At 49.2% G+C, this 14,669-nt stretch overlaps 1 protein-coding gene across 2 annotated transcripts in view; it reads right to left on the reverse strand.

Annotated features, from left to right (window-relative positions):
* LOC137423655 (cytosolic purine 5'-nucleotidase) overlaps positions 1-14,669 on the reverse strand; it is a 68,184-nt gene that overhangs the window by 26,852 nt on the left and 26,663 nt on the right. The window contains exons 1-2 of one of the 2 annotated variants that reach the window (XM_078773911.1): positions 12,214-12,488; positions 526-621 (exon numbers count right to left, since the gene is read on the reverse strand). In XM_078773911.1, the coding sequence (XP_078630037.1) occupies positions 526-621; positions 12,214-12,350 (233 nt within the window). In that variant the 5' untranslated portion in view covers positions 12,351-12,488. Of the gene's footprint in view, positions 1-525; positions 622-12,213; positions 12,489-14,669 lie in introns of those variants that run through there. The other variant, XM_078773912.1, reaches the window with a different exon arrangement.

Genomic DNA, 14,669 nt, shown 5'->3' on the forward strand with positions numbered 1-14,669 from the left:
TATGGAAAATGTTTTTCAAGTTTGTTTTGTCCTCATAAATAGACCATAGTGAACACACACGTGTTAAAAGATTGGCCTTTAAAACCTACCCTTATGAAGGGGGACAGACGCTGTACACAAACACACAAACTGATATGTTTTATATGGTAGATATGCAGTTTCTTCTTCTTCTTCTTCTTCTTCTAGAGAAGAAGAAGTTTTTGTTTTTTTCAAACAAAGACAATAATCTCTGTTCTACAAATAATTTTTGTTTTTCTCCAAATAAAACAGCACTTGCAAATCATGTGACATTTCACAGCCAATCAGACCAATAAAGGCAAGCCATGGCTGCCACCGCAGCTAGTGATTGGTATATTCACTGCAGTTGCATTTGCCACTTAAAGATGCATCTTTTTCACACGAGTACAATAAAATGAAAAATTCAATATCAATCTGACAGTGATTCTCAGATTTCATCATTCGGGTTTAGTTTCTATTTTGAAAGTCCCATATTTCACATATCCAGGCCATATATCCGAGACGTACCCTTTCATGAAGTGGAATCCGTGAACACAAACAAGAAGATTCCCGTATGCATCCACTTTGAGGAGGTTCCCGAGGTGAGTGTCAAACAAGAGGCCCCTAAAATATAATGTAATAAAACAACAAACAAAAAGATCAATGGGGGACTGAATACAGAACAAAATTGCATCTCATTGTGCCATACAAAAGGGGTAAACAAATTACATATGGGTGTGTGCGCGTGTATGCGCATAAAACAAGTGCAGACAGAGCCTGGCCTGTGTGCCCACTTTGCACCTCCGGACAGCCCCCAAATATGGAAGACTACCAATACCTCTACCTCATCCATCCTGTCTTATTCTTTCGTCCGTCTTGTGTCCCCAAATGAGTCTGCATGTGACTAGTTTAAGGATTCGGCGTGGAAACGTTCTGTCCAGTCAAGCATAGTCGACAGATTTCCACATTGTCTTTATTCAATGATTCCCTTGCCGTGTCCCCCTCCTCATAATTTATTAAACCTGTTATTTTCAAAGTGTATTCACTCTGGATTTTCATCAGCAGAATCGTATTCCAGTGTAACTAAATTCCCCTCAAAACCGCAATCATGCGCTGAAACCTCCATGCAGCCACATGAATTAATCATAACCGCAGCACACCACAGAGTGGTCTGTGTAGTGGTATGTATAGAGCGCCTCAACTCAGCGTGCTAGGAGTTAATCTCCGGCTGTCTCGTGTCGTCAGTTCGGGAGAAAGAGTCCGTTACAATACATATGTACACATATACATATATACTTCAAGACACAAACACGTCCCTCGCCCATAATTGGACGGAATAGCCAATCAGCTCTCACTTCATTATTTACTCCAGGTGGCTAGGATTATAAATAAATTAACCACCAGGCACTTCTAGCCAAGGAAGGCTGCATGGAGCACTCAGGAAAAGCTAAACAAGCCCTTTACTGTTTCAAACCCAACTCAGGTTCCCTAAGGTTGACATTCATAAGTAGCACATACTGTACCTGATAACTCCAATGCTGCACACCCTCTCAACCGCCGGACTTGTTTCATCACTTATTGGTGAGTCATCAGTGACAGCATAGATCGAAACGCACACCACCGAAGCTCCCAAGCATGTACGACGTACGATGTCATTACCAGTAAAATACAGACTTGGCATTTAATATGGAATATTTTTTTTTTCTTGACTTGGGTTTACTTTCTTAACTCAGTATATCAATCTGGTGAGTTTCTTTTACACTTTGGTGATTTATTTGTTAAAAGAACCATGTCACTGATTTTTTGTCGCAGCAAGAAGTCAACAACAGGATTATATCACAGGTGGCGTGGCAAAATGTACGGACAGGTGCATTTGATGATTGGCTTCACAGTCGGGTATACAAGGGTTGTTGCGTTCTGTATTAGTGGAAAACAACTGCTGCACATCTAAAGTTATTGCCGCTTCCTCTGGAGATGGTCCGTCAACTCGACAATGCTGTTTGTCATGGAGTGGTGGCTTTACGAAATTACGGCATGAAACAGCGTGCTATTGCTCGGCAGTATGGCATCACTCAAGGTCAGGTGTCAAAGATCCTGAAACGAAATGCTCAGAGGGGTGTCCCTACTCCAATACAGAGGCCAGGACGTCCCCGCAGAACCACAAGGAGGGATGATCGCCAGCTGCACCGGTTAGTCTGCAATGGCCGTACCAAGTCAGCTAATCGGCTTAGGGCTGAGTGGCAGCAACTGACAAATGTGCCTGTATCCAGAAGGCTAGTCAACCAATGACTGGTTCAAGCAGGCTATCGTGCCAGGCATCCCCTGAGAAAGCCACGCCTGACCAGACAACACCGCCAGCGCCGATTGCAGTGGGCCAGAGGGCACCGTCAATGGCAGCCAGGACACTGGAATCATGTGATCTTCAGTGACGAGACTAGATTTCTGGTCTATCGTCAAGATGGCCATGTCCGAGTGCGCAGACAAGTGCATGAAGCCTACAACAAAGATTGTATAGTGACAAGAGTCCAAGCTGGAGGTGGTGGGGTGACCGTTTGGGCTGCTTTTCATGCAGGGGGCAAAACTGACCTGGTTGTTCTGAATGGAAACCTGAACCAGTTCAAGTACAGGGCCATTCTGGAAGAAACATTGCTTCCATTTGCTCGTGCAGCCTTTCGAGGAAACTTTGTCTTCCAAGATGACAATGCACGGCTTCATCGTGCTCGCATGATCCAACACTTTCTTGCTGACCATGGTGTAGAGCATATGGAGTGGCCTGCCATGTCCCCGGATATGAATCCGATAGAGAACTTGTGGGCAGAATTAACGCGTCAAATCGACCACTTGGGCCAGCAGCCGACCTCTGTGCATGAATTGCAGGAGGCTATTGTCACTGCATGGCAAGCGATTCTTGTCCAAACCTTGGCAAATCTCGTGAACAGCATGCCTCAACGTGTACGTGCTCTCCTGAATGCTCGTGGGGGTTACACGAAGTACCGAACTGTAATTTAATGTCCGTAATCCCAATCGTAATTTAACTTTTATTTTTGTTAAAAAAAACATTTTGGCTAATGTGCAAAATAAAGAGATACTTCTGGAAAACGTACAGAAGTTTGAATTGAGTTCGATATCAGTTTACATCACTTTCAAGGATCAATTTATTTGTTTCGAAATGTCAAATGTGGTTTTTGTTTCTTTTAAAGGTCACATTAACAAAATCTAGAATAATTTCAACATAATTCCAATGAACTTTTGGTTCGAAGACATCTTAAAAAGTAAGTTCATTCCCACAAAAAAAAATATTCCATATTAAATGCCAAGTCTGTATAAATACTTCAAGTCCCAATCACTTAGATCACCCATAATCGGTGGGAATAGCCAATCAGCAGTAATTAATAACGTGAGAGCTGATTGGCTATTCCCTCCAATTACGGGTGATATATATATATATATATATATATATATATATATATATATATATATATATATATAAATATATATATATATATATATATATATATATATTGTTGCGGATTTGAGAATCCTGTAATTGTTGTAAATATCACCCTCTGTAGTCTGTAAATAGTGTAATGATCCTTGTAAATACCTCCGTTAAGTGTAAAGGTCAAAGGTCGTCCCCTTAGTTAATCCATCGCATGCACGTAGAAAATCATTTACCCTTCTAAATAGTTATTTCCTTATTATGTGTATTAGTTTCAGGCTGTGTTTGCCATTAATTGACTGCATTGCACCAAATGACATAAGATAGGCCCCCTTCAAGGATTGCATTTCCCAGCCAAACTCTCCCTCTCTGTGCAAAACCGCTGGACAAGCGTGGGGTGCGCGCCCTCTCAACTGGCCCTGGTTTGGAAGCAGCTTTCGCCGTCATAGTGAATATGTGCTCCGTGCTCTGTTTGGACAAGAAGGGCGGGGTCGCCGAGAAGAGATAAGCCCGTGGCTCGCCACCGGGGGCGGGGCTGTTCAGCTCCATGCCCAAGTAAGGCTACAAGCCCGTGGCTCGCCACGGGGGGCGGGGCTGTTCACCTCCATGCCCAAGTAAGGCTACAAGCCCGTGGCTCGCCACGGGGGGCGGGGCTGTTCACCTCCATGCCCAACTAAGGCTACAAGTCCGTGGCTCGCCACGGGGGGGAGGGGCTGTTCAGCTCCATACCAAAATAAGAAAACAAGACCGTGGCATTGCCATATAAGGCCACCAAAACAGAGCACGGGGGCGGTACCCAAACGGCCGAGGGCGTGTCACAACCCCGCTTGATATATGCGTGTGACAATCATGCAAGAGAGGACATGCGAGAGGACATGCTACTTGGCTGGTACGAGAACTGGTACGAGAGCGGGGCGCGTGCTGCTGAGCTGGGTTCGAGGCTGGAGCTGGGTTCGAAGTACTGGAGAGGAGAATCCCAGTGTTACCGACAGAGAGAGAGAGAGAGTCGTGGGTCGGAATGGAACCTCGCCAGATGAACGAACCTCCTGCCATTCCTGTCATCATCCCCGTGTAAGTCTGACTGTCGTCTGTTCGTCCGTGTTGTCCTGGGGTTTAAGTAAGCTTGTATAAGTTAATATTTGCACTGTGTCTACCTCTCCTTCTGTCTTTATTTTCGTATTCTTCCTTCTTCCTTGGTTTCTTTGGTCTTGTACATAATAGTTAGTAATAAATCCCTGTTCTTCCTACCTTGCCTTCTTTCCTTTACATCCGTTTCGTTTTAGTGATTTCCCCATTGAATACCAGTGGCACGATTTGGCCAACGCATAAGGATCGGGTGTAGTATTGCTAATGGTTCGAGCCGCGGCTGCTAATCCGCTCGGCAAATAACATCTTGTCCGCGATCTCGAACGAGGTTGCTCACCTGCCTCTCTGGAGGGAGCTGGGCAGCTTCAGGACTCACGTCGGTCAGTCGCAGACAAGGGGACTAATCCCCCCTTGGTAAGGGGAAAAGGGGCCGACGGTGTGATCCGCAACAATTGGTGTCAGGAGCGAGATTCGGACCTGAAATGTGCTTAGCGCACTCAAAGTACGAGTGGTAAATTTTTTATTTAACACCACTAAATTTTAAAATCGTGCCATGGATAGTCAAGGCGACCGGATGCTGGTGGGTGAGTTAGAAAGGGGGGTAGAGTCGACCCAGGACCCCAGGGAAATGTATATGGGGGAGAGAGAAGAGGAGAGCAATGAGGATGTGGTTGCGGGGGTATCAGGTGCACAAGATGGCGCCCTCGCGCACGAGGTTTCAGGTGCACAAAATGGCGCCTCGCACGTGACCGCGGTAGCCGCGCCCGCGGCGCAGGTGGGAGGGATAGACATGCAAGCCCTCATGGCGCAGCTGCGGGCAGTCATCCAAATGGAAAGGGGAAACCAACTTGTGGGATTGAGGGCTGATAGTGAGAGATTGGGAGGCCAAATGGGAGCAATGAGGGACGAAGCAAGGGGTACCAGTGAGCAATTGAGAGATGGGTTATGTAATATGGGAAATCGAATCGGGGGGCTAGGAGCCAAATTTGAGGGTTTAGACAATAAATGTGAGGGATTAAACAGCAAAGTGGGAGGAGGAGGAAACAAGTTGGGAAGCAAATTTGAGGGATTCGGAAGCAGATTAGGGGACAAACTGGGGGGCATAATTGGCCAAGCCAAATAAATAAACGAGGGGTTGGCGAGGGGGCAGGCCGCATATGAAGTAAGGGAAGCGGAGAGGGACAGAGACCGCAGGTTGGGCGAGCAGGTCCCACGGGTGCACGACGAGGTAAAGCGGGTCGAGAAGCGCTGGTTGAGCGAAGTGGAGAAAAGCGCAGGTAAAATGACGGGTATAGAGATCACGACCCGGGGTATGGAAAAGCCGGCGACCGCTGAGGTAGAGGGAATTTTTAATACAGCCAGCGGTCGTCGAGGTGAGTAAAGAAAAAGTAGTGGGAATTGAAATTGGAGAGACCGGGGGCTTAGAAAAGCACTCGCGGCAGGGAGGAATGGATAATGTACAAAGTCTGAATTCACATCCTGATGCCGTACTTGTTAATCTTTATAAAGATTTGCAGGTGCGCGTGGAGAAAAGGATCCCAAAGGTGAGTCGTGCTGTGTATGGCGCTAAGAGGTTTTTCGGCAAAGTGTTTGGTGCGAAGAGAATTGTCGCGCAATTGGGGTCGATATGGTACCCGGGCGTTTGTGGAAGGTCCGTGAGGCGTGGTGTGAGAGAGAATGGCACTCGTGTGAGGAAAAAGTGTGCGTCGGCATGTGAGTGTGTTATAAAGTGTGGGAGTAAAACCGAGTGCAAGCAGGAATGCACGTCAGAGTGTACGGAGTGTGACACAGAGAGTGAGAGCGATACGGAGTGTACGTGCGAGGGTGAGAGTGACCCGGAGAGTGAGTTGGTGGAGGAGCGGGTGTGAGAATGCACGCTTGGAATGGTTGAGAGTGTGCGAGAACGCACACCTGAGTTGGTTGTGGCGCGGGTGTGGGAGAGCCCATTGAAGCGCGTGAGTGGGTGGATGCAAGAGTGCACCCCCATGAGTGGTACAGAGTACGTACCGAGGGAGAGTGCGCAAGACAGAGTGTGAGGTGTGTTAAGGAAGTTTGCGAACGGTGAGTGTGCGCGAGAGGTGTGGTGTGTAACAGGGATTGCGGTGGTGGAATGGACGGAGTGTGTGGGATGCACTGGAGGCGCCGAGACGCCGGGTTTTGCGAGTGTGAAAAGGGTCGCGTATGCGAGTAAGGCATCGACGTTAAATGGGGCAGCGTTTAGGGCAACGGTTAGCCGACGCGGGCACTCGGGGCGCCGTGCGCTTTGTTGGATGCGAGGCCCGGCGCGGGTCGGTGCTACGTCGCTTCTCTTCGAAGCGTCGTTGCCGATTCGGGCCTGGCCTCGCCCCGCACGGTCGAGTCCGGGCTTTGCCGGGCAAAGCGACCGGTCCGGTTCGAGGGCAGGTAAGAGGGATCGGAACGGCGCCCTGTGGCGGGGACGGGGTTCCGACCGGGCGAGATTGAGCCATCGGGCCGGAGGCCGCAAGGATCCGCACCGAGATGGTGCGTGGAATCTCGGCCCGACCAAACCGCCTCCCCTGAACCGAATGCCGGAAGGATTCAACTTGCAGGCGACCAAACCACCCGAATTCATTGCTCGGCTTTGCGAAGCCGAGTTTTAATGATGTAACGACGCACCGAGGCTCAGTTATAACGGACTGTGATGATGATAGTGTTTTGGATTCGAAATTTTGGAATAGTGAATAGGATTGGCAGAAGTGATTGGCAAAATTTGATGATTGGCAAATGATTGGTAGGATGATTGGCAGTGATTGGCAAATTTTGATTGGTTGGAATTTGATGGCAAAAATTGATAGTGGAAGATTCCCGATGTGGTGGGATGGCAACTCTGCCATCCCTCACATATGGGGGCACATGAGCTATAGTTTTATGGGGTTTATGGCAGTGTAAGCTCGCCGAGGGAGGGTTAGGATAAAATGATAGGGATCTAGAGAAGATTGACCATTGGTAACGGGGAGCACCAAGTTAGAAGGAAACCAGGTAGGTCAGATGATGCCGTGTGTTTGAGAATCGAAAGTGTATGGAGCAGTGTATGAGTGAGTGAGGTGATTGTGAGTTGTATTGAGCGTGGAAGTGTATGGAGCAGTGCATGAGGAACAATTGTGGTTGTGCATTGTATTGAATGATTGAAGAAGCCTGGGAGGAAGGAGGGTGCAGGAGGCACCAGGTGTGATTGCACAGGTGTGCAAGTGAACAGGTGTATGGAGCAGTGTATGACTGAGTAATGGGGATTGAGTGTTGTGTTGAGCAAATGGTCCTGGGAGGAAGGAGGGTGCAGGAAACACCAGGTGTGATGGCACAGGTGTGCAAATACAGGTGTATGGAGAATGGTTGTGTGGAATACATGGAGTATGGAATATATGGAGTATGGAATGGATGGTGTGGAGTGAGTATGGTGGAAACTGTGGAGTGGAGTGGATGGTGCGAAGGTGTGTATGGGGAGGATGGACCCCATCACGAATTTCCCGGGGAGGGTAGTTTAAGAGTTAGGTAGAGGGAGTAGGTAAATTGTGGTTGGATATTGGCATCTGTGGTGCGTGGTGGAAGAATGGTGTTTGGATGGGTGCATTAGTGTCGTGGAAATGGCTGGGCATGTGGCCTGTTAGTGTGTGTAGTTAAATGGGCACTCCACCACTGTGAGGATGTCGGCCAGGTGAGGCCGCAGGTGGGCTCTGGGAGCCGTTAGAGTTGTGGATGGGGCCCGAGGATCCGGAGGACGGACCCGGGTAGCCCAGTGCCAGAGAGGGCACCGAGTGTGGTAAGCGCCAAGGAGGGCCTTCCCCAGGTAGATAGGTTAGGGTAAGGAGCAGGTAAGCTCAGAGGCAACTGCAGTGGTGGAGGTGTGCAGGTGGGTAGACCTGCTGGGAGAGCCACACGACCCAGTCCTGAAATTGTGCAAAGGCACAAGGAGTTGAACTAGGGGGAGTGAGACCCCAAGTTGATGAAGCACCACAGTTTGGTCAATGGGAATTTGGTTCTTAAAACCGCATAGAGTAAGATTGCTAATGGATTGGCAGGGAAAGAACCCGGGTAGTGTAAAGTGTGTTAATGTCATTTAGAAGGTAGATAGGATGGAAATCTCCTCGCACCATCTACATCCACTCACCTGAGGTGACGACAGGGCTCCACACCATGCCATGTGTTTTTGTTATTTTTGTGCAAATGTTTGGATTGTGAGACGCATCATGACGTGGGTGTGACATTGTGCTGATGTTCCATCTCTCCCTCCTTATGAGGATTGATGATGAATTGGTGATGGCAAATTTTGGATTAGTGGGATTGTGACGAATTTGGTATAGGGGAAATATGGGGAAGACGTGACATTCTTACCCTACCCATCTTACCCTACCCCTCCCCCCCCCCCCTGTTCTGGACCCGATGCTCCCCCTTCATCTTCATTAACGGTATGGACCTCAAACATCCAGGGCCTTCGCTCAAACTTGACTGATCTCTCCATACAGGTTGCTTCTGACAAACCAGATGTGATCTGCTTAACAGAAACTTTCCTCCTTCATGATGTCTCTGATGCCTTGGTATCTCTCCCAGGTTACTCCCTCCTCCGGTATGATAGACCTGAGCCTCGTCCTGGAGGTGGGGTTGCTATCTTTATAAAAAAACTCTCTTCCTCACTCGCCGTCCACTGCCCTCTCTCCACCTCACCCCCAGGAATACCTTTGGCTACGGCTTCCCCTTCGCTCCCACCTTTTGTTCATATGTGTGTTGTACCGTCCACCAAACAGCGATGACTCCATCTACATCTCGCTGTCTGATAATATGGACCAACTTCTATCTACCCATCCCAACTCTCTCTTCCTCATATGTGGTGATTTCAATTGTCACCATGCCAGTTGGCTGGGTGTGGGTACCTCTCTCACCAGCCATGGCTCTTCAGCAAAGGACTTCTGCGACTCACTGGGACAGACACAATCTGTCAATTTCCCGACCCGGATCTCAGTCAACGGAGCATCTTCTCTTCTGGATTTGGTTATGACAAACTTCCCTGAAAATGTCCGCTGCTCTTCTTCTGCTCCAATCGGCTCATCTGATCATGTGCTTGTCAAAGTGGACATCTCTCTGACCATTCTCAGAGAGCCTCCTCAGTGTCGACGAGTCTGGCATTTCACTCAGGCCAACTGGCACGGTCTTCAAGCAGCCATCAATCACCTGGACTGGTCTCCCATCTCTACCGCCTCTGACATCAACTCATCCTGGGAATTCTTTCAAAGTAAATTGCTCTCTCTCATGCACAGATTTATCCCATCTCGTCTTCAGTTGTCATACCCTTCCTCCCATCCATGGTACACGGATTCTTGTGGTGAGGCTGTTGCCCTGAAACAACTTGCTTTCGTCTCCTGGAAAGCAAATCCAACAGAAGGAAATCTCATTTCCTTTCACAAAGCCTGAAACAAGTGTGTGTCCACCCTCAGGAGAGCCAGGAAACAATATCTCACCGTTCTCAAGACCGAACTCTCTTATCTGTCTCCCTCTTCCAAATCCTGGTGGCGTCTGGTCAAATCTGTTTCTGGTGTTTGTTCCCCCTCCATCCCCTCCATCACCTCAAACGGCTTAACGGCTGACTCCGCACGTGAAAAAGCTGAATGCCTCAACTCTGTGTTTGCCTCTAAATCTTGTGTCCCAAACCCATCCCTCTCTGTACCCACCGTACCCAGTCGTACCCAGCTGCTCCTGGACTCTGTGTCCTTTCCTCCTGACAAGGTGGAAAAGTTTCTGTCAACCCTCGACTCTGATTCTGCAACTGGTCCTGACGGCATCAGCCCACGGGTCCTAAAATCATGTGCTTCCGCTCTTTCACTCCCTCTTTCTGTTCTCTTCACCCTCTCTTTTGCTCAAGGTCATCTGCCATCTGCTTGGAAATCAGCCAACATCACCGCTTTGCACAAAAAAGGTGCAAAAACAGATCCCAGCAACTACAGACCAATCAGCCTTCTCCCAATTATCAGCAAAGTCATGGAATCCATCATTGCTTCAGATATGAAATCTTTCCTCTTCTCCAATGGCTTGATCTCTGATCATCAATTTGGTTTCAGACCTGGTCACTCTACTCTGGACATGCTGCTTCTGCTTTCTCAACAATGGATGGAGGTCCTCAACGCCAAACAGGAAATTAGAGCCGTCTCCCTTGACATTTCACGTGCCTTCGATACGGTCTGGCACCCTGCTCTGCTCACCAAACTCTCCTCCTTTCGTATCCATGGAAATCTCCACGCATGGCTGGCGGACTTCCTCTCTGGTCGTAGTCAACGTGTGGCCCTGAATGGGTTTCTCTCATCTCCTCTTCCTGTTCAGGCTGGAGTTCCCCAAGGTAGTGTTCTGGGCCCTGTGCTTTTTCTGGTCTTCATCAATGATCTCTCTGACTCTCTTGAAAATCCTCTCTATCTCTTTGCTGACGACTCTACTCTCTGTCGCTCCATTCCTCATCCCTCAGATCGGCAGTCTGCAGCCTCCTCACTCTCTGCAGACCTGGACAAAATCACAGACTGGGCAAACAAATGGAACATGTCTTTCAATCCTGATAAATCTCACACTCTTACGATGTCTCTCCGAAAAGACCGACTGGAAAACCCTCCCATCCACTTTCTGAATAATCCTCTCCAAGAAGTTCTGTCACTCAAGCTTTTGGGTCTCACTATTTGCCATGATCTTTCCTGGGAAAACCACATTTCAAATCTGGCCTCCAAAGCCAGTCGCCGACTGGGCATCCTCCGTCGTGCGAAGTCCTTCCTTGGCACACCTGAGCTCCTCACCACATACAAGGCTTTCATCCGCAGCTCTATGGAATACTGCTCTGAACCTCTGGTCTGGTGCTCCTGACTCACACCAAGCCCGTCTTCACGCTGTTGAAACCAAAGCGTTCAGAATCATTGGAATCTCCCGCGATGAAGCTAACTCCAAGGGCCTTTCACTCACTCACCGCAGGCAGGTTGGTGGTCTTTCCGTCTTCTACCGACTCCTCTCTGGCCTTGGCCCCCCAGCCCTCTCTGGGCTCTGTCCCCAAAATATTCCTACAGGTCGCACAAGATCTGCCTGCAACCCTCTTATGGTTAAACTGCCAAAATCAAGACTTTCTGCTCACCTTCACTCCTTCATTCCTCTTTTCTCCCGCCTCTGGAACAAACTCCCTCACTCTCTTCAATCCCACTCCACCCTCCAGGTCTTTAAAACAGCTGTTCACCACCATCTCTTATCCTCCCCCATCCAAAACCTTGATCTTTTCTACCCCCGCTAATTTCGGTCCCCTTGTGTTTTATACCTCTCCCCCCCACCCCTCCCCTTCCCACGCCTCCTGCCCCCAAGCCCTCTCCCTCCCACACTTCTCCCTGCTCTCAAATGTTGTGGTTGTTTTGCTTCCCCTTCTCTCCCCATCTTGTCTTCCGCTCCCTCATTTTGTATATTTTGTTTGTCTGGTTGATTTGTTTGTGAAATAAATGTTAGCTCTTTCACGAGCCTCGATTCAGTATACAAAAAAAAAATTAGTGACGAATTGGTAAGGGTGTAGATTTGTAAATATGGGGTAAGGGCAAGGGTAGAGTAGGTAAAAGGGGGGGGTGACGTACGTTAGGGGCGAGCTTTTCTCCGCTCAGTCTCCAGACGCACCTCACTCTGCATTGCCTTCGTTGATGTGTACCCTTGTGACCTTACCCCTCACTCACCTGTCTTCTCTGTCTTCCATCCCCGACCCATGGATCGTGCTCTCTGGGCACTGAGGGGAGCGTGCGGGGGGCCGCGTCGGTGTGCCCGAATCCTCGCAACCAGCTGCCTGCATCCACGCACCACTTATGGACCACATGTCTGTGGCTGAGCACCACTCATGGACCCCACGGGTTGGGGCATGGCCCCTCTGCTGGGACCGGCCACGATGGCCAAAGATCTTGCTTGCGGACCCGGTGAGGTGGCACCAAGCCCACAGGTGAACCACCCAGAGTCGGCCCCTGTGAGCTATAAATAAAAATGGACACGTTTTGTGCTTTTTATCATTATGTCCAAATCGGCCGCCAGCAAGAAGAACAAGAAAGACAACATCAAGAACGACAACGGCCAGCAGAGGGAACCGTAGAGGAAGGCCAGCATCAGTTTGTTTTGTTTTTTCATTTTTAACTATGGTGACTGTGCACTCCGGTGCATTTTGGTGCTTTATGGTGCTCTTTGTTGGTGCCGGTGCGTCGATGCAGCGCAGGCTGTCTCCCCACCCCCCCCAAAAAGAACAATCGCAGGTCCTGGGTTGCAGTGTAAATACAATCAGCGTCACTTGTAAATAACGCTCCCCACCGTTCATGTTTAGTTTGAAAACCATTCCGCAATTCGGTTATCCTGTGGGCGTGTATCTGTTAGGCAGGGTGCAATGCAGCAGAGAGACATACTTATTTGTGTTTTAAAACTGTCACACTCAGGGTCAGGTTAATTGTAGAGGGAACTACACCTACGTGTCACACTAAGTAAAGTTTTATAGGCCCGGGACATGCCTGGAGGATGAGGGTGCAGTGTTGCGGATTTGAGAATCCTGTCATTGTTGTAAATATCACCCTCTGTAAATAGTGTAATGATCCTTGTAAATACCTCCGTTAAGTGTAAAGCTCAAAGGTCGTCCCCTTAGTTAATCCATCGCATGCACGTAGAAAATCATATACCCTTCTACATAGTTATTTCCTTATTATGTGTATTAGTTTAAGGCTGTGTTTCCCATTAATTGACTGCATTGCACCAAATGACATAAGATAGGCCCCCTTCAAGGATTGCATTTCCCAGCCAAACTCTCCCTCTCTGTGCAAAACCGCTGGACAAGCGTGGGGTGCGCGCCCTCTCAACTGGCCCTGGTTTGGAAGCAGCGTTCGCCGTCATAGTGAATATGTGCTCCATGCTCTGTTTGGACAGGAAGGGCGGGGTCGCCGAGAAGAGACAAGCTCGTGGCTTGCCACGGGGGGCAGGGCTGTTCAGCTCCATGCCCAAGTAAGGCTACAAGCCCGTGGCTTGCCACGGGGGGCGGGGCTGTTCACCTCCATGCCCAAGTAAGGCTACAAGCCCGTGGCTCGCCACGGGGGGTGGGGGGGGGGGGGGGCGGGGCTGTTCAGCTCCATACCCAAATAGGATAACAAGACCGTGGCATTGCCATATAAGGCCACCAAAACAGAGCACGGGGGCGGTACCAAAACGGCCGAGGGCGTGTCCCAACCCCGCTTGATATATGCGTGCGACAATCGTGCAAGAGAGGACATGCGAGAGGACATGCTACTTGGCTGGTACGAGAACTGGTACGAGAGCGGGGTGCGTGCTGCTGAGCTGGGTTCGAGGCTGGAGCTGGGTTTGAAGTACTGGAGAGGAGAATCCCAGTGTTACCGACAGAGAGAGAGAGAGAGTCGTGGGTCGGAATGGAACCTCGCCAGATGAACGAACCTCCTGCCATTCCTGTCATCATCCCCGTGTAAGTCTGACTGTCGTCTGTTCGTCCGTGTTGTCCTGGGGTTTAAGTAAGCTTGTATAAGTTAATATTTGCACTGTGTCTACCTCTCCTTCTGTCTTTATTTTCGTATTCTTCCTTCTTCCTTGGTTTCTTTGGTCTTGTACATAATAGTTAGTAATAAATCCCTGTTCTTCCTACCTTGCCTTCTTTCCTTTACATCCGTTTCGTTTTAGTGATTTCCCCATTGAATACCAGTGGCACGATTTGGCCAACGCATAAGGATCGGGTGTAGTATTGCTAATGGTTCGAGCCGTGGCTGCTAATCCGCTCGGCAAATAACATCTTGTCCGCGGTCTCGAACGAGGTTGCTCACCTGCCTCTCTGGAGGGAGCTGGGCAGCTTCAGTACTCACGTCGGTCAGTCGCAGACAAGGGGACTAATCCCCCCTCGGTAAGGGGAATAGGGGCCGACGGTGAGATCTGTAACAATATATATTGTTACGGACCGCGGATTAGATGTTATTTTGACCGAGCGGTGGTGTAACCGCGGCCGAACAGTTATTCCTCGACTAAAACCCGATTCAACCCAAACGTTGGCCGTATCGCGCCACAGCTACTCAATCGGGAAAACTCTAAAGCGACCGAATGCAAAGAGGAAGAAGACGTACAGAAGAGTAACGGGATTTATTATTTACACACACAAGCAAAAAGG

The sequence above is a fragment of the Myxine glutinosa genome, chromosome 3 (assembly GCF_964187855.1).
Source record: "Myxine glutinosa chromosome 3, kmMyxGlut1.1, whole genome shotgun sequence".
NCBI classification, from domain to species: Eukaryota; Metazoa; Chordata; class Myxini; order Myxiniformes; family Myxinidae; genus Myxine; species Myxine glutinosa.